The sequence below is a fragment of the Eulemur rufifrons genome, chromosome 7 (assembly GCF_041146395.1).
Source record: "Eulemur rufifrons isolate Redbay chromosome 7, OSU_ERuf_1, whole genome shotgun sequence".
Classification (NCBI taxonomy): domain Eukaryota; kingdom Metazoa; phylum Chordata; class Mammalia; order Primates; family Lemuridae; genus Eulemur; species Eulemur rufifrons.
In genome coordinates this window covers 279,173,829-279,193,337 of record NC_090989.1, presented here as the reverse complement: position 1 = coordinate 279,193,337, position 19,509 = coordinate 279,173,829, and the positions used below count along the sequence as shown (strand labels likewise).

At 54.5% G+C, this 19,509-nt stretch overlaps 1 protein-coding gene across 6 annotated transcripts; it reads left to right on the top strand.

The window, feature by feature from the left end:
• The first annotated feature begins 6,155 nt into the window (after positions 1-6,155).
• ST6GALNAC6 (ST6 N-acetylgalactosaminide alpha-2,6-sialyltransferase 6) lies at positions 6,156-17,946 on the top strand. 6 transcript variants are annotated; one of them, XM_069474706.1, is made up of 7 exons: positions 6,156-6,170; positions 7,224-7,278; positions 8,976-9,066; positions 10,632-10,811; positions 12,586-12,992; positions 15,699-15,806; positions 16,481-16,746. In XM_069474706.1, the coding sequence occupies exons 2-7, from the start codon at positions 7,253-7,255 to the stop codon at positions 16,668-16,670; spliced, it is 1,002 nt and encodes a 333-aa protein (XP_069330807.1). In that variant the 5' UTR covers positions 6,156-6,170; positions 7,224-7,252; the 3' UTR covers positions 16,671-16,746. The 6 variants fall into 6 exon arrangements, with proteins under 6 accessions (XP_069330807.1, XP_069330801.1, XP_069330805.1 ...); XM_069474700.1 differs by lacking the exon at positions 6,156-6,170 and having other exon boundaries at positions 7,241-7,408; positions 16,485-17,946; XM_069474704.1 differs by lacking the exons at positions 6,156-6,170; positions 7,224-7,278 and adding an exon at positions 7,866-8,019 and having other exon boundaries at positions 10,694-10,811; positions 16,485-17,946.
• Positions 17,947-19,509: the final 1,563 nt, after the last annotated feature.

Below are 19,509 nucleotides of genomic sequence, written 5' to 3'. Positions count from 1 at the left end.
GGGAGGAAGCGACTTCCTGGTCCCGTGGGTTAAATTCCAAAGAGGTAGCCAGTTAAATTCCTTATTAACTCTGGGGTCGGTCCCTCTGCAAAGCAGGAAGGTTTGGAGTGGTGGGCGGGTGCTGGGAGAGGCTGCCCGGAGGGGAGTCAGTCCCGCCTCCTTCTCTGAGCTTCTCTTTCCTCACCTGACTTCGGCTTCTGCACCTGTTAATGAGGGTGTGCCGCTGCCCTGGGAGGGGGCTGGTGTCAGCCCGTTTTACGGATGGGGCGAGGCCACTCGGCTAAAGCCCAACAGCCGTGGAGCGGCTGAGCCAGATGCAATCCCAGGTCTGCGAGCTGCAGCCCGGAGGGAGCCCACAAGGGCTTGACCCCTGCCTGTCCCCTTGTTCCTTTCTCTGGAGACCAGAAGACTAACAGAGCACCCCGGCCTTGGGCTCTCAGCTGGGATGGAGCGCTGGGGTTCTCGCTCCCAGCTCCAGGGGTCAGGCCCTGTGCTTAGCTTAATGCTCTGCTGTCCCCAACTTGAAATTCTTAATTTTTGTTAACAGGGGGCCTTGCATTTTCATTTTGCATTGGACCCCACGAATTACGTAGCCAGTCTGGCCGGGGCCCTGGGTGACCCGGCACACTCTCCCTCCCACCCCGGCCTTCTCAGGAGCGGCTGGAGCCGTGGCACTGGGCCCACAGCACTGCCTTTGCACCCTGCCTCCCCCTACCCTGTGCCAGGCAGGCCCAGAAGGCTCCACAGGCGTGGGAGGAGGGAGGAGAGCCTTGAGCTGGTGAAGGGGGAGCCGCTGGCAGCCGAACCCAGCTGCTGGCCTGGGGCTGGCTGGGCTCTGAGCAGGTGTTGGGCCAAGGAAGGGTGGGTGTAACCTAGCAGGTGGGGGATCGGGATGGGAGGTCTCCAGGCTCAGAGGGAGGGCCCTTGAGTCAGCCGGGGGCCTTCCTCTGGTGCCACTTCCTGCTGTGGGGCCCTGGTGGCTTAGCACCCCTCCCTGGGCCTCAGTTTTCTCATCTATAAAAGGTTAAAATATTCCCTACCTCACGGATTCTATGAATTCAGAGACAATGGACTGTCCCTGAAGCTAGGACAGGGTTGGTACTTGATATGTGGAGCTGTCATTTTAAATGGGGTCGTTTGCCGCCACCACCCCCACCCCCCACCCCCGCCTGGCCCCGCCCTGCCTCGGTGGTGACAAGCAGGAAGCACTACCGCCCCAAGCGTTGTCTCCCTGCTCACAGCCTCATCAGGCGTCCAGGGCCTGGGGGCTGCTGGGATTCGAACTCAATCCCCTCCTGGGAGGGCACCTCCTCTTCCTCCATCCTTCCCAGGAAACGCTGGCCACAGCCGGGACAGAGTCTCCTCTGTCCCTGCCCTGCCCCCGGATGGGGTGTTTACTGCTGGGTTGGCCCAAATAGTGTGTCTTTCTGGGAGTGGCGACCTGGCAGGAGTGATGCATCGGCCACTTCCTCTAGGCAGACGAAGATGACCCCTAACAGGTCTGGTGGCTGGTTTGGGGTCTGCTGAAGGCTCTTCCGACCTCCCGACGGGGAAACTGAGGACTCTCTGCCTTTGCCACAGCGGGCCCTGCAGCTGCTGGGAGGTGAGTGGGGGGCCGGAGCCCCCCCACAGCTCTAGGGGGCACCTCCATGCGCAGCCCCTCCTTGGGCTTCTGTTTTCCTGTCCACACTCTGGTTCCTTTGCCCCTCAGCCGACTTGCTGGGGACCTGCCTACTTCCTCCCGAGCCCAGAGGGAAGCCAGGTGAGCCGCACAGCCCGGAGGTGGCATAAGGGGCCCCTTGCTCAGAAGGGCGTTGGGGCCAGGCCAGGAGCTCATGCTCAAACCTCACGTATGTAGGTGAGGAAAGGAACATCAGGCCTTCTGGGTACTGGTGTCCAGTGTCCTGTGTCACCTGGGCCTGTCACCACTCCAGCCTCTGTCTGTGAAGAACCAGGTACTTCTTCATTCCAGACCCACTGTGCCTCTGCGGGAGCCCAGGTCTTGGGGCCAGGGGGCTATGGAGCAGCTCCTGTGTGAGGCCCCCACCTGCAGCCGCCCTCACTGGCCTGTCCTCCAGAGGAGAGAGGCTCCTGGCCTGCCCTGCCCAGGACCTGCTGTGGTATCTTGGGCAAGTTCTGTCCTCTCTCTGGCCCTTGATTTTGGTTTCTGTAAATTGGGAACTGGGCAGCAGGGGAAGAGATCTTTTAGGAATCCCCAGAATACCATGGAAGGGAAAAATCATACTGTTATGGACCAGAGTGAGAAAGTCAATCACGAAAGACTGATTGAAATGCAGTGAGTCTTTATTAGCTGGCCAGTGGCACATTTTTTGGCAGGGAATCCCACCGAGTTCGGCGTGTGGCCCTGAGTATGGGTTTTGTGACAATTTATATATTTTTTACCATTGTACTATATGGAACATTAAATATATACACCTTGGGACATTTTAGGCAATAATTTTTAGCTTTAAGGTTATGAGATCATTTAAAGACCCTCCGGTCCTATCTGATTATCTATTTTAAACAATCAAGTAAAAAGTAAGTAGCTTTACAGAAGTAGATAGTATCAGTTAGAATAAAGTATAATTTTTTATAACAAATAAGTATTGTAAAATTTAATTTTATATAGTTGGGCAGTATTGTTAAATTGACTTTCCCTTCCCTTGGACCTAGGACCTGTCTTAGGTCACTTTGATTATTTACCCATTGTACTATGTTAGTAGATAGTCATTAGCACAATTAATAATTATAAGACCTTTTTCTTTTCTCTGCATCTGAGGTGGACTCACCTTTCTGCCTAACTGGAGAGACCAGAATTTACGTCTGCTTATCATAATACCAGCTTGAAGAAGTTTACTAAGGGACAAGAAGAGGGGGTCATATGCCGGACCACGGGGCTGGAGGGAGGGACCACAGGATTGTCCATAGTCACCATCCATGAATGTCTTGTTTGGCCTTGCCCAGCTCTCATAGGCCTGGGCCCTCAGTATAGGACAACTTGTGCTTATTAGGCAGGCCTAGTGGAATCCCAGCCCTGCCACCCATGTGTTCTCTGAGCCTCAGTTTCTTCATCTGGAAAGTGGGGTAACAGTGGTACCCATCTCATAGGTTATTTTAAGGATTCAATGAGGTATGTTTGCAAAGTGCTCAGCACAGGAGTAAGCTGCCCTTTTTCTCATCCTTATTATTACTGTTGACTTGGTGGTCATTGTTCTTGGGGCTCAGCAAGGGAAGCAGCCCTAAAGCAGAGCCTCCTGGGGTGAGCCCGGGCCCAGGGTCATGGCAGGTCTGAGTGGGCAGCTCCAGGTCTCCCTCTCACTTCCCGGTTTCAAGTCACTGACCTGGGTTAGGGAGGACTGGGTTAGATGTCCCCATGCCTGGTGCAGCCTGCTGGGTGGCCTTAGGCTAGGGGTGCTCCTTCTCTGGGTCCCAGCAGTCAGGTTCCTCAGGCTCCCCGCCTGACCACTCCGCTCCACTCTGTGGTGTTCCACCCTGTGCCTGGAAGGGCAGGGCCAGGCTGTCCTGTGCCAGGATGGGGATGGGGCTGAGGCTTACGAAGCGGATGTGGGTGGACAGGGGCCGGCAGGAAGGGCCACCCCCCTCCCCTTCCTGAGGGCCGTGCCTTTATAGCCTGGAGGACCTTGGAGGACTGCTCACTTTTGTTTTAACTGAAAACAAAGTGTTATTAACTTACCATATTAGTACAGTGCAAACAGCCTAGAAGTTTATAGAGGGAAAAGTAAAGGTGGCACCTATCCTTCCTGTCCCACCTCCACTCTCCAGGGGAAACTACTGTCAATAGTCCCGAGTAGATTCTTCCAGACACTTTATGTGTACATTTGCAATTATCCACAGATGGTTCTATTTTTAAGAGACAAGCAAAAAAAAAAAAAAAAAAATCATGGTATATATGCAGTTCCTTTTTAGAATTTTTTTTTTTTTTGAGACAAGAGTCTCGCTCTGTTGCCCAGGCTAGAGTGCTGAGGCATCAGCCTAGCTCACAGCAACCTCAAACTCCTGGGCTCAAGTGATCCTCCTGCCTCAGCCTCCCGAGTAGCTGGGACTACAGGCATGCGCCACCACGCCCGGTTAGTTTTTGTTTCTATTTTCAGTTGGCCAGCTAATTTTTTCTATTTTTAGTAGAGACCAGGTCTCATTCTTGGTCAGGCTGGTCTGAAACTTCTGCCCTCAAACAATCCTCCCACCTCAGCCTTCCAGAGTGCTAGGATTACAGGTATGAGCCACCAAGCCCAGCCCTTTTTAGAAATTAAAAATAATGTTTTTAAATAAACATCATGTGACTGTGATTTTAAATTTTTTAGAAAATGCAGCTAAGCTAAAAGAAAAAAAGCCCTAAATCCCATCATTCCAGAAATAACCACTTTAATCACTATGATAGGCAAAAAAGTATTTCCTTATTTTTTTGTTTTATCTTTCCTCTTTTTCTTGTACCTTTCTTTTAAAATATTATGATACACACAAACGACTGTGTATCATCTTTGTAGGTTATAAAGCATAATGATAGCATGAATCTCTTCCCGACTTAAAGACCAGACCATTACTTGCACACCTCCTTTCCTCACCTAGAGACATCCCTGTGCTCTTGACTTTTGCTTTTAAAACTTTAATTAGTATGAGAGGCAAAAGCTATCCCATGTCCTTGGCTGAGAGAGGTGGGCCACTGCCTGCTGAATGCTTAAACAATAACTCATGTAGTTTGATTTGTCTTCCCAGACTTGACTTTTTCACTTCTGTCTCTAAGATTCAGCCACGTAATTGTGGCTTGCTCATTTTCCCCTGCTATATATTATTCCATAGTGTGAATGTTTCATCATATACAAGAATTCTCTTCTTTCGTTGGTGGATATTTGTGCTGTTTCCAGTGTTGTATTATTTCAAGCAATGCTATTATGAACTTTGTTGTGTATATCTGCAAGAATTTCTCCAGGGTATATATACCCAGACGTGGAGTGCAAATGTTTACAACTTTGTTTTCCAGAGTGAACATACAAGATGCAGTTCTTTTTTTTCTCTTTTTTTAGTTTTAAAGAAATAAAGTTTATTTTACTTCCCAAGGGAGGGAAGGGCATGGCACAAGAGAAAGAAAGAAGTGCCAGCCCAGAGGACAAGCGGTTTGGGCTTTTATTGAGGGTAAAAGGCAAAGAAAAAAGGGAATAGTTATTGTTGCCAGCTTATAGCAAGAGGGCTGTGAAGAGGGCTGTGTCTGTTTTCCCTTTTTTTCCCTTCTCTGTGAGGTTGGCTGATCTGACTAGGGTCCTTGAAATGTAGTCTGGCAGGAACTGGGAGCTCCCACTGTCACAGCTCAAGATGCGGTTCTTTAACTTGCTTTCTTCACTTAAATGTCCTGTAAATATCCTGGCTGGCCGGCCAGCCGGCCTTTCCAGTTAGGGCCCATTGACCTGAATCCTTCATTTCAACAGCCTCCCAGTGCACCTTGGGCTGGGCTTTCGTTTATTTAACCGTTCCCCCCGCCCCGCCACGGCTCCTTCAGTTATTTTTCACTATCATGAATACCCCGGCAATTATAAGAAGGAACATTTTTAACCCTCACAAGCCTGAGTTGTCCTTGCCCCTCCTTTCCAGAGGCAGGGAGAGGGCAGTGGTGTGCCAAGGCCGCACGTGTGTGTGCCAAGGCCGCACGGCCAGTCCACAGCAGAGCGCGCCTTGGATCCAAGGATGAGCCCTGCGTTCACTCGGGGTGACTACTGGTGCAAGGCTCTGGGCAGGGAGCCTTAGGAGAGCGCAGGGTGCTCTGGGACTCAGTTTCCCCATCCGGGGTCGTGGTGACAATAAAACGAGGTAGAATTGGGCCTGACCCACAGTACAGGGCTCCGAAAGTTTGTTGTATTTTCGTGCTCGCTATAGGCTGCCCAGTGGGGAAACTGACGCGCTCACCGGGCCGCGGGATCCGGGCCGCCAGCCCCTCACCCTTTCCCGCCGGCACCGCCCAGGGGCGGAGCCACCGCGGCCCCCGAGGCTCCGCCCGCCTCCCAGGCCTGGACCGCGCTGCGAGCGGCGGCGCTAGGACCCGGCGGGCCGGGACTGCGGCGGGGCCTGGCGGCCTGGGGAGCGCGGACCCCGGCTCTCGGCTCCCGGCGCCATGTGAGGGGGCTCGGGGGCCGCGGGGGGCCGGGCGCTCCCCGGCGGAGGTGAGCGGGCGCCGCGCGGGGCGGGGGCGGGAGGGGCGCTGCCTGCGCCCCGGAGGGGGCATCGCGGACTGCTGGGGGTGGGGATGGATGCGGGGGCCCGGGGGCTCCCCTAGACCCACTCCTCCTAGGTGATCGCGCCCCGAGGTCCCGGTCCTCGCGCACAGAGGTTGTCGCGGGGTTCTCTGGGCCTCTCGGCGCTGACTATTCGGTTAGAGCTGGGGACCCTGCCGCTGTCCTGCCTGTCTTCTCTTCCCCGTTGAGGTTAGGGCTCTGGACCCCCGAGTGTGGGAGTTGGGGAGCGGGTCGGCGCGAGGGGGGCACAGGGGTGAGCTCCCCGGTGAACTCACGGGCTTGGCGTCCCCATCATCTCGGAATTAGGACCCCCTCCCCCTTCTCGCTGGAGCCCTCCTCCCACGCGGGCTCGTGGGGGCGTCCCGACCCCGTGGGAGGACGAAGGAAAGCCCCCAAACAGAGGGCAGGGTGTGGCCCCTGCCCTTAGCTCTGGCTCAGCCCTCTTGCACGTCCAGCCCTGGGGCTGAGTCCAGGCTCCTGGGACAGCTCGCCTGGGCTGTCGCTTCCCCTGCCTGAGCAAGCCACTCTTCAACAGGCCTGCTCGCCGGCCAGGTGCTGCACACACTGGTGGCCTCTCCCCCTCCAGCCCAGGGGGATCCTCAAGGGAGACCCTGTCAGGCTCAGCCCTGGGCTGGGCTGCTCCCTGTAAACAAGGCTCCCCACAAAGGCTCTGGGCGGCCCTGCAAGGCACTTTGCCTCTCTGAACCTCAGTCTCCTTATCTGTGAAATGGGGAATAAGCATGCGTTGCCAGGAGGATTGAGCGATGCTTAGCACACTCCCCCAGGCTTTCTTGGGTCGGGGTCAGGGGAGGAGTATTTCCCGGGACAACGGAGAAGCGGGCCTTGAGCAATGAGTAACCACCAAACTAACAGCTGCTGGCACTGACAGCATTGTCAAGACCTGTGTGTCCCTTGCCACATCCGCTTGAATCCTTCCAACGACCCTGTGAGTTACCTGCTGTTATTATTCCCATTTCACAGATGAGGAAACTGAGGCTCAGAGAGGTCACATGGCTTGCTCGAGGCCCCCCAGCCAGTAAGTGGTGGAACCGGGATTCGCACTGGCACCTGACATGCTGTACTGACCATGGCCTTCTCAGAGCAGGATTGTGACGGGGCTGGCCAGGGCGACGGTGGTCCTGGCTGAGGGCACTGCTCAGGCAAAGGTGGGAAAGTGGGGGGTGGGCACTGGAGTGCTCTAGTGTGTCTGGAGCATGGGGCCGGCGCAGGAAAGGGTAGTAATAAGACGTAATAAGACCGAGGCAGCTGGAGCCCTGAGGCCTTGAATGCCGGAGGCGGCAGGGCTGATGGGGGACCCTCGGATTCTAGGCTCCTGCCTTTTGCCCTGACGGTCTGTGAGTCCAAAAACAAGCCGCTCCTCCCTCCTGACGAGCCTCAGTGTCCTGGTCTGCACCGCGGGGCCTGGACTGGGCGAGGTTCCGGGGTCTCCCAGACTGGCTGTGAGGGGCTGGCCACGCAGAAACCTGAGCCGGGCTTGGTGGGGGGGAGGTCCCCGCGGGGAAGGGGCGGGGCTGGGGAGGGGCGGAGCCAGGACCTGACCAATCTGCAGCGAGGAGTGTGGCGCCTCCTTTGGCCCGAGGTTCCCTGGCTATTCCCGGTGACAGTGTAGGAGTAAACAGTCGCGAGGTCAGGGGGTGGAGAGAGTGGCCGGAGCTGACAGGCCCTGAAGGAGGGGGCCGGGCTGAGGGTCCCCCTGAGCCCTAGTTTTCTCCCTCTGCACACCCTCCCCACCGCCCTCCGGCCGTTTCTGTTGGAGGTAGGCTGGACACGGTACTCACTCCCCTTTCACAGGTGGGAAACTGAGGTCTGGAGAGAGCTGCTCCTGGGTGTGGGGTGGGGGTAGTGGCTGAGGCGTGAGGAGCAGAGCTGGGCTGGTCCCCTCACTGCCAGGCCTCCGGGGGGCGGACGCAGGAAGGAAGGCTTCCCAAGGCTGCATTGTCGCCCAGAGGTCCCCCATCCAGCCCCCAGGGTGGGGCTGTGATTACAGCCATTTGGCACAATGAGTCTGAGCCCCTGAGCCCCGGCAGAGACTGCGGAGCCGGCACTGGAACCCGGCCTTTCAGACTCAGCCTGTGCCCTCAACTCCCCGGACCTTACCGGTTAACGAACTGATTCCGTCACCGGTATTCCGTGGCTATGGCGGCAGAGAGGAAGCGATTGAGGGCCTGTGTGGGCTGCGCCCCCAGGCAGCTCAGCCTGGGGTGGGGTGAGGACCCAGGGAAGCTCCTGGCCCACCCCCGGCTTGCAGGATGAGTGGGAGCCAGGTGGCCGTAGGAGGGCGGTGCTCCAGGCAGAGCCGAGGGGAGTAAGAGCAGAGGTATTTGGGACCTATGAGGAGTGTTGCTTTATTCTGAGGCCGGAGGGACCCAAGGTAGGGTTTAGTGCAAATGGGGCTCCCTCTGAGTGGGGGTCAGGCCCCCCAACAGGGGAGCCAGCTTTAGGTCTGCCAGCTGCGAGGTGTGGACCAGCTCCTGCTCAGGGAGAAGAATGGGCAGGGAGAGGGGCAGGTCTCTGCCACTATCAAGCTGTGTTACCTCAAGCAGATTCCTGCCCTGTCTGGGCCTCAGTGTCTCCGTTTGCAAAGTGGATGTGGCCCTGAGCTGTAACATTCTGGGTGCGTAGGAGAGCTCGTGGGGGGCATAGGGTGTAGCATTTGACCAGCTGAACCCAGAGGAGGGTGCCCAGGCCATAACCTTTTCTGGTGAATTGCAGGTGTGACCCCACGTCCCTGCCCTCAGGGCCACCTGCAGGACACCAACCCCTACCCCTCAGCAGACGCCGGAGAGAGATGAGTAGCAACAAAGTAAGTTCTCCTTCATTTCTTGTCCCCATTTGGGCCTCCCACTTCCCTCTGTGGAATGGGCTCCTTTGGATCTGCCTCAGACCCCTGCCACCGTGAGTCTCTCTCCTTCCCGCCAAGCAGCATCAGAGGCTTGGGGGCCCAGGTTTGAGCCCTGCTTTGGCTACTGAGTCGCCGAGTGGCGTGAGGCAAGCTCCCGCCAGTCTCTGGGCCCAGGGTCAGCTCTGCCCTCCTGGGCTTGACTGGTCTGTCTGTGGTGAAGGACCAGCAGAGGTGACTGTGGAGTGCTGTGCAGGGGGTAGGGGTGGGGAGGTGGAGGTGAGCAGGAGGCAAGGGGAGGGGGCAGTGGTCAGAGTCAAAGGTGATTCAACATGAGCATCACCTTGAGGACATCAGGATTCCCCACCATTCATTCACTGACCTACTCTGTGCCTGACCCTGCACACTCCTTCCTAGGGTCCACTGCAGCCTTGGCAGAGCCTGAGGTTTGGAGGTGGGGTGGGCTGGCTGTATTAGTCTGGGTCTAATCAGGAGAGAGAAGCCACACAGTAATGAAACAGGAAAAGTTTATACGAAGATTTATCAACTATAACAGGACACTGGGATAACAAAGGATTGGAACTCTAAGGAACACAGGAATAACAGATATAAAGAGCAGACACCCCCCTCCACCACCACCACCACCAGGGCTGAGATCCAGGCCTTGCTGCAGAGGGCATGGCTATGGCCCCTTGGTGGCTGCAATACAGAACTGGCCCAGGGCGGGGAAGCTGCTGGCCTCTGGGTGCAGCATAAGGTTGAGTGCTCTGCAGTCGCTGGACTTTGGAGAAGCTGTGACCACAGCAGGAGCTAGAGGCATTCTGCCTGAGGGAGGTGCTGGGTGCTGCTAGTGCCAGCACTGTCGGCCTCGGGGCAGTGGAGAAGATGCCCTTGTTAGGGAAGCCACGTGCCCTGCAGGAGCCTCCCTAGCAAGTCCACCAGAACTGAGAAGCACTTTGCTAGTGCAATGTCTCTCTAAAACCTTCCACGGGGGAAGCTTAATATACAACTAACTAGTGAGGGAAAATATTTAAAGGGCCCAGATCCATTTCCACAGAACAGACAAAAAAGATAAACTTGGAGCTGAGAGGCAACTTAGGTAACTTATGGAGAGTTACTGTTGGGGGAAGAGCTGGGCCCTGTTGCTCAGATGTCCTGCCTGTTTCTAGACAACCTCTTGGCTGCAGCTGTAGAGAATCCTGACGCCCACATCCAATCTAGTCCAGAACTCTCTCCAACCCCAAGGAAACTTCCGTGTTCCAGGCCCTGCCTGGGATCTGGGATACGGTAAGGTGTGAAGCTGACCCAGGCTCAGTCCTCAAAACTCATGGTCTACTTAGAGGGATGGCAGTTTGGATGCAGCGTGATCAGTATTGTGATGGGGGAAACGAGGGGGCTGAGGAAGGCCTTCCTGGAGGAGGTAGTGCGTCAACTGGCCTGGAATGAAGAGCAAGCATTAGCCAGGTGGCAAGGCAGGGGGCTCTGAGCCTGCTGGGTGGCTGGGCCCTCACTGGCCTCTCCCTCTCCAGGAGCAGCGCTCAGCAGTGTTCGTGATCCTTTTTGCCCTCATCACCATCCTCATCCTCTACAGCTCCAACAGTGCCAATGAGGTCTTCCATCACGGCTCCCTGCGGGGCCGCGCACGCGGGCCTATCAACCTCAAGAAGTGGAGCATGACTGATGCCTATGTCCCCATTCTTGGCAACAAGGTAGAGCAGCCCCTTTGAGGAGCTTCCTGGAAGCGCCTGGTGGCAGATCCTGCCCATTGCCCACCCTTGCTGCTCCCTCCTCCTCCTCCTCCTTCTTCTCCTCCTCCACCTCTTCTCTCCACCACCCCCAACCCTCCTAAAGAAAAGGTGGGTCCCAGGAGTCAAGGCCCTGACCCCCTGTGACTTTGTCCCCTTGCTGACTGCATGACTTTGTTAAGTGTCCTGCCCCTCTTTGGGCCTCCTGAGTCAGAATCCCTTTGGAAACATGTCTGGTTTTCAGTGCTGTCTGTCTCTGCCGGGAAGTCTGCAAGGCTTAGGAGCAAGACACGTGTACGTGACAACACAAAAGCAGTAGTGATAACAGCTGCCTTTATCAAGGGCCTGCCACGTGCCAAGCACCGTGGTCACCAGTAATCCTCAGACAAATCCTGTGAGGTCAGCATCATTCTCTCTCTTGAAGAGATGGGGTAACCAAGGCTCAGAGAGGTGAGGTCATTTGTCCACAGCCACACAGCAAGGAAGGGAAGGACACAGGTATTTTCCTAACCTCTACTAAGTTGCAGCTACGTAGAGAGGCCAAAAGTCCTTCCTGGAGACTTAGGTTTTCCTTGGGTAGCCATGAAATTCAGGTTGTATTTCTGGGGTTCACCCTCTAGTACCTTTCCTTCCTCATCGACCCTCCTATATTTTCTTTAGGGCATTTGCACACAGTGCAGAGCCCTGGGCTCCAGACATACCCTCGCTGGGAAAGGGCCTATTTGTGGGTGTTTAGAGACAGATTAACACCTGAATCTTTCTCTACCCTAAGAACCCTTGAAAGAAGAAGAGAAGTGGGACAGCCCGTGCGTGGGTGAGGTGGGAAGGAGTGAGGCAGAGCCAGGCTTGTGGAGCTTCCGGCCTGATGGGGAAGCCAGAAAACGAGAGCTCAGGAGGGTGGGAGAGACTGTCGGTCAGTGTACATGCAACATATTGCTGGATCCTGGCGTAAGTGCTCAGGGAAGGCTACCTGTAGGAGGTGGCGTTTTGAGCTTAGCCTTGAAGGGTGACTGGGAATTCCATGGGCAAAAATTAGACCCAGAGAGCATGTGGTTTGAACCTATTCATTTCACCCACAGAAACACAGAGGCCCAGAGCAGCTTTCACAGCCTTCCTTGATAGTAAGGTGGGGTCTTGTTTCTGGGAGATGTGGAAATGCCCTGGGTGCATTTGGGGAGATGTCCTCTTTGGGGATGGGGGAATCTGTGATCACATAGACCTGGGTTCAAATCCTGGCCCTGCACTTCTCCGCTGTCTCACCTTCTGTTCTCTGCCTTGTTGATTCTGCCCCAACTGATGCCTTTACTCCCGCCTCAGAGTCTGTGCTTGCTGTCTCTCCTGCCTTCAGTACGTCTTTCCAGGTGGTTCTTTCTCATCCTGTAGAGCTCAGATCAGAAAGGCCTCCCAGGCAACCTTTCTAAAGTCGCCCCCAGTCCAGTCACTCGTGATCACCTGCCCCTATTTCATGTTTTCCTGGCATGTGTCACATTGTTTTCTGTCTCCCCGACTGAGGTCCTTGAAGGCAGGAGCTGGGTCTGTTTCACTCATTGCTCTGTCCCACGTACCTGGCCATTAGCCAGCTTGCTAGAAATGGTTGTTGAATGGCAAATGAATGGGCTTTACTTTCCCTGTCTTTAAAATGGGCATAATAATTCCTGGCTCCTGGAGGCCTGGACGTATGGAACACAGGGCTCCACAAGAAGTGGCCTCCATAATGTTCACTTTCTTTGCCCCCCAGACGCTGCCCTCCCGGTGCCACCAGTGTGTGATTGTCAGCAGCTCCAGCCACCTGCTGGGCACCAAGCTGGGCCCTGAGATTGAGCGTGCCGAGTGTACTATCCGCATGAACGACGCACCCACCACGGGCTACTCAGCCGATGTGGGCAACAAGACTACCTTCCGCGTGGTGGCTCATTCCAGTGTATTCCGTGTACTGCGGAGGCCCCAGGAGTTCGTCAACCGGACCCCTGAAACTGTGTTCATCTTCTGGGGCCCCCCCAACAAGATGCAGAAGCCCCAGGGCAGCCTTGTGCGTGTCATCCAGCGGGCAGGCCTGGTGTTCCCCAACATGGAGGCCTACGCCGTCTCTCCCACCCGCATGCGTCAATTTGATGACCTCTTCCGGGGTGAGACGGGCAAGGACAGGTACCAGCCTCCCATCTGTCCCCTCTGGCCAGTCCTGTGCTCCCTCTCAGCATGTTCCACCCAGAGCGCCTGTTGTTCCCAGCACGTGCTGCTCTGAGGGTGTGGTCAGGTTTTCTGGGAGAGTTCTCTTCATATCCAGCTGTTAACATGGGTGTTTCCAACATGCTCTGCATGGCCTCATCTCCCCAGGAGGGCTTCCTCCCAGCATGCACTACTCTTAGGGCACAAGGACCCCCAGCATGCTCTGCTCTGAGGTTGCACAGTCACTCCTAGCACCTTTCTGGGAGAAGCTCCCCATAGCATACCTAAGGTAAAGTCTTCACTACTTCCAGCATGTCTTGCTTAAGCACACAGTTGCTCCCAGCGTGCTCTATTCTTGAGATACATCATTCCCAGCATGCTGTGTGGGAATGATGTGTCCCTAGATAGGGATACATCTGGGCCAGTGCTGTCCAATAGAAATATGTGAGCCATATATGTAATTTAAATTTTTATAGTAGTCACATTAAAAAAGTAAAAGAAACAGATGAAATTAACTTTAATATATTTTATTTAACCCAATATGTTCAACATATGGCTCCTGTAAATATTTTTTTAGATTTATACCTAAATATATAAAAAACTTTGGAGCCATAATATGTGACTATAAAAAATTTTTTTTGATTCCCAATTATTCATTGCTAATATATAGAAAGAATATATAAAAATTGATTTTTGTGTGTTGACCTTGTATTCCGTAACCCTGCTAAACTTAGGTATTGGTTCTAGAAGATTTTTGTAGATTCTTTGGGATTTTCTATGCAGATAATCATGTTGTATGCAAATAAGGACAGTTTTATTTCTTCCTCTCCATTCTATATGCCTCTTATTTCTTTTTCTTGCTTTATCACATTGGCTAGGATTTTCAATACAATGTTGAAATGTATTGGAAGTGGTGAGAGTGAACATCATTGCCTTGGTCTCAGTCTTAGGGAGAAAGTATTCAGTCTTTCATCATCGAATATGATGTTAGCTGTAGGCTTTTTGTAGCTACTCTTTATCAGGTTGAGGAAGTTTGCCTTCTCTTACTAGTTTCCCGAGAATTTTTATTGTTACTGGATATTGAGTTTTATCAAATGCTTTTCTGTAGCAATTGATGTGATCATGTGATTTTTCTTATGACTATTAATGTGATGGATTATAATTGACTGGTTTTTGAATACTGAATCAGCCCTGCATTTCTGGAGTAAATCCCACATGGTTGTGATGTATTTATAGATAGATAGATATGATTTGCTAATATTTTGTCCAGATTTTTGTGTCTGTGTTCATGAGAGATATTGATCTGTAGGGTTTTTTCATACTGACTTTGCCTGGTTTGGCTATCAGGGTTATGCTGGCCTCAGAGAATGACTTGGGAAACGTCCCCTCTTCCATTTTTCTGGAAGAGATTGTGTAAAATTGGAATTATTTCTATTTAAATGTTTGGTAGACTTTGCCAGTGAAACACTCTGGGCCTGGAGAGTTTCTTTTCAGAGGGTTTAAAACTATGAATTTGTCTGGGCACGGTGGCTCACGCCTGTAATCCTAGCACTCTGGGAGGCCGAGGTGGGTGGATCGCTCGAGGTCAGGAGTTCGAGACCAGCCTGAGCAAGAGCGAGACCCTGTCTCTACTAAAAAATAGAAACAAATTATCTGGCCAGCTAAAAATATATATAGAAAAAATTAGCTACTCAGGAGGCTGAGGCAGTAGGATCGCTTAAGCCCAGGAGTTTGAGGTTGCTGTGAGCTAGGCTGATGTCATGACACTCACTCTAGCCCAGGCAACAGCTCGAGATTCTGTCCCCCCCCCCCCAAAAAATAAATAAAACTATGAATTCAATTTCTTGAATAGTTACGGGATATTCAGGTTATCTATTTCCTCTTGGGTGAGTTTTGGTAGTTTGTGGGTTTGAAGGAATTGGCCTGTTTCATGTAAGTTGTCAAATGTATGTATGTGGTTGTTTGTGGACTTTTCTTGTTATTCTTTGAATGTTTACAGGGTTTATGGTGATTTCCCCTCTTTTATTCTTATTATCGGTAATCTGTATCTTCTCTTTTTCTTTGTCAGTCTTCCCAGAGGTTTATTTTTTTTTAAATCTTTTCAGAGTACCACCTTCTACCAAATACATGCAAAATATTTTCAGTTTGAAATGTAATCAATATAACAAATTATCAATGACATATTCTACATTTTTTTCATACTAAGAAATGCAGTGTGTATTTACACTTACAGCACATCTCAACCACATGTCAGTACTCAATGACTACGTGTGGCTGGTGGCCACTGGGGTGGAAGCACAGCTCCAGGTTCTGGGCTACACTCCCAGGCCTTGCTCTGAACTGCAGTCATTCCAGCACGAGCACCTCTGATTAGTCTCCCCTTAGGGCACAGCTGCTTTTAGCATGCTCTCTCCCAGCCTGCCCGACTGTGACCGGTCTCCCTGCAAGCACATTCTCACTCTTGCCCTCAAAAGCACTCCCTCCACACCCCTGCCTCTGCCTGGACAGCCCTCTGCCACAGGCCTTGCTTCCAGAGCAGGGCTGGACTGGGGTAACCGAAGTGGGGGTGGGGCCCTGCTGTGTGGGTGGAAGGAGTTCCAGGAAACTCCACGTGGGTTGGCCACCCCTCCCTGCCTGTGCACCCCCTCTGCCTGCCCCCTCATCATGACCCCTCTCTGTCCCCAGGGAAAAGTCCCATTCGTGGCTGAGCACAGGCTGGTTTACCATGGTGATCGCGGTGGAGTTGTGTGACCACGTGCACGTCTATGGCATGGTCCCTCCCAACTACTGCAGGTGAGCCGCTTAGCCAGTGCCCTCCCAGGACAATGCCCTGTCACTGGCCGCAGGATGGGGCTGGGGGGCCTGGAAACCTTGCCTCTGCTTCATGGTATTCAAACTGCTCTGCAGAGATGGAGGCTTCCCCGAACTCCCTCAGGGGCCTCCACCCCAAGCTCAGCCAGAGTTTGTTTATTAATAATAACTATTATTAGAAGTATGATATGAAAAACCCACTAGGTGACAGCTATACTTTACGGAGTACTGACCACGTACCAAGCGTGGCTACGTTTATTACCTCACTCTTCACAGCAACCCTAAGGGACAGGAACCGTTACTCTCCCCGTTTCAGAAATGAGAAAGACTAAGGCGGATGTTTTATGAGTGGCCTACGGTCCTCCAAACAGTAGGAGGTGCGGCCAGGCCTCGCGCCCACAGTCCTGCCTGTACTCCACACTGCCTCCCTCTTGGGGAAAGGAAAAGGTGCCACTGCATTAAAAAAAAAAAAATCTGATGGTTACAAACCGAGTCCACCCTAAACTCACTTTACAGAGGGGAAAACCGAGGGCTGGGGAGGGCCAGGGATTTCCCTTACTGAGGTACCACAGCAGGGGGGGGGGGGGGGGGGCAGGCAGGGCAAGGACCCTGCTGGTGCCCACCCTGCCACGATGACCCCACCTGCTCTGCCCCAGCCAGCGGCCCCGCCTGCAGCGCACGCCCTACCACTACTACGAGCCCAAGGGGCCGGACGAGTGTGCCACCTACATCCAGAACGAGCACAGCCACAAGGGCAACCACCACCGCTTCATCACCGAGAAGAGGGTCTTCTCATCCTGGGCCCAGCTGTACGGCATCACCTTCTCCCACCCCTCCTGGACCTAGGCCACCCTGCCTGTGGGACCGTAGGAGGGACACAGAAGTGGCTCTCCGCCCAACGACTCAACTGCGTCTTCTGGCCAATCAAGGCTGGCTGGAGTGTCTCCCAGCCAATCAGGGGCTTGACGAGGATGTATCCTCCAGCCAATCAAGGCCTGGGGTATCTCTTGACCAGTCAGGGATTTGGGAGTCTATGTGGTTAATCAGGGGTGTCTTTCTCGTCCTGTCAGGGTCTAAGCTTAGTCAATCAGGGTATAGGGGTGCTTCTGAGTCAATCTGAGGCCAAGGACATGTCCTTTCCCATGAGGTCTTGGTTCAGAGCCCCAGGAATGGACCCCAAGTCACTCCCTCCTGGGTTGGGACAGTGGGATCCCGTCCCAAGGAACTGGGAACTCGGTGTTGTCCCCTCAATTCCCAGAATCAGAAAGAGATCATGTGGGGGTGGAAGCTGTCTGGAGGCCAGGCCAGAGAATTTGTGGGGTTGCGGAGATTGTGGGGGTTTGGGGAGTCCCCGAGAGGGAGGCCGGTGTCCAGGTCTTGGCTCTGCCCTGAGTGACCTTGGGTAAACTCCCCTCTCTGGGTGCCCTTTTGCCTGTGTCAGGTTCTGGGGTGGTCTGAGACCCTTTCCCACCGCCCCACCCACCGCCCTACCCACCGCCCTTGGGTCTGTTCTCCCTGAGACTGGGTCCCCAGCCACTGTCCCTTGCTGGAGGCTCAGCTCCTTGGTAGTCTGGGGTGCCCACTCCACCTCCTGGAAAACCTTAGGGTATTTTTGCACCAACTGCCCCAGGGTTGGGGGACTCTGATGGCAATGGGACAGCCTTCAGCTGTTTTCTCAGCCCCTCAGCCCAGCTGCCATCAGCTTGGCTCTTAAAGGGCCAGGCCTCCTCCTCTGCCCTCCAGCAGGGAGGTTTCCACCTGTTCAAGGAGACTTTGGGGCTGAGAAAAGCCACACTGGGGTTTCACGTGGCCCCTTCCTGGAGCCATTAAGGGCTTCTGAGGGTCTCCCCCGGGCCGGCCTGGGATGGCTGTAGGGAGCTGGGAGCTCTGTCACCCCGGCTCCACATCAGGCACTTTATTAAAGCTGGGCCTCAGTGGGGTGTGTTTGGCCCCTGCCCTTCGGGAGCCTGGAAGGGAAGGGCTTCTGGAAGGAGGCTGTGGGGTGGAAGGGACCAGGCAGGGAGGCCAGCAGCGAGCCATTGCACATTGGGGTGATGGGGGGGGGCAGTGACTGCCCCAGACTTGGTTTTGTAATGATTTGTACAGGAATAAACACACCTAAGCTCCAGCCTCGTGTCCCGTGTCTCCTGGGCGGAAGCTCAGCTGGTTGAGCGCTGCATGCACCAGGCACTGTCAGGAGCCATCAGGAGCATGGAGACCTGGGGGCTCTGGGGGTGGGGGTGCGGAGCCAAGCCCACCTGGCGTTTCCTGTCCCTGCTTTACAGTACCTGTGTGGCCTTGGGTGAGTCACTTCACCTCTGAGAGCCTCACTTCCTTCATGGACCAAATGGGACCAGACGCTGTCCTCAGGGAGCCCAGGTTCTAGGGAGGAGAGGCCCCCATGACTCTGCGAAGAATTCCTGCAGAAGTTGGGGAAGAGTTCCGGCAGTGGGAGAGTTCGGCAGGAAGTGTGGGAGGGGTGTGGGGGGACGACATCCCTGCCACAGGGCCAGAGGTTGGCTTGGCTCAGCTCAAAGGCTTGGGGGCCTGATGGGCAGAGGGCTGAAATTTCCTGCTAAGCTCTGCAGCGGGGAGGCTGCTGTGGCTGGGACCCTGGCAGGTGTGTGGTGAGCAGGGGACCCTGGCAGGGGTGTGGTGAGCGGATTCCACCTTGCTGCCAACCTCTCACAGAAAGGCGTTTAGGGCCGGGCGCGGTGGCTCACGCCTGTAATCCTAGCACTCTGGGAGGCCGAGGCGGGTGGATCGCTCAAGGTCAGGAGTTCAAGACCAGCCTGAGCAAGAGCGAGACCCCGTCTCTACTAAAAATAGAAAGAAATTATCTGGCCAACTAAAAATATATATAGAAAAAAAAAATTAGCCGGGCATGGTGGTGCATACCTGTAGTCCCAGCTACTCGGGAGGCTGAGGCAGTAGGATCGCTCGCTTGAGCCCAGGAGTTTGAGGTTGCTGTGAGCTAGGCTGACGCCACGGCACTCACTCTAGCCCGGGCAACAGAGCGAGACTCTGTCTCAAAAAAAAGAAAGAAAGGCGTTTACTCCAGGTTGGCAGGAGGCAGCGGGTCTGTGACTCCGAGATTACAACCTGTTTAGGCAGATAAGATGCCCTTGGGAGTGAGGCCTAACAAAGGGTGACTGTGTGAGACAAGGGCAGGCGGCCTGCTGGGATCTCCCAGGGCCCCCGCGCTGCTGCGGACAGGAAAGAGAGCTTTCCCCAGGCACTGGGCACCGGGCCAGCCGGATGGTGGCACCTTGCATTTGTCTCTCAGTTCATGTAGTCAGTCAGCAGCCACAGGCCATGTACTGTGCTGTGTTAGGCCCCATTGACGGGGGAGGGCATGTTGGGGGTGGGGGGAGGAATGGCCCCAACGAGCCTCAGCCTCATGTAGGCGGTGAGGCCACAGCGGGAGGCAGCAGTGAGAGGCCAGACTGCTTGGGGCCAGATGGCAGAGGGCCTTGAGTGTCAGCCTGAGGGGTCAAGGCCTTGATCCTTTTTGCTTAGAGAAGTCCAGTGGGACCCAGTGGGACCAAGTGGGGCCGCAGCAGGATGGTGGGTCCCGGGGACTGAGCAGATGCAGTAATGATGGCTGTTGGGAGAGGCTACCGGAGGGACAGAGACTCCTTGCACAGTCCTGACCTGGGGAGCCCAACGCCCAGCGTGGCTGTGG

Coding starts and splice junctions, on each gene's coding strand:
- ST6GALNAC6 (XM_069474700.1), top strand. Junction 10,812..12,585: donor TCCCCATTCTTGGCAACAAG/GTAGAGCAGCCC, acceptor TTTGCCCCCCAG/ACGCTGCCCTCCCGGTGCCA. Junction 15,807..16,484: donor GTCCCTCCCAACTACTGCAG/GTGAGCCGCTTA, acceptor TGCCCCAGCCAG/CGGCCCCGCCTGCAGCGCAC.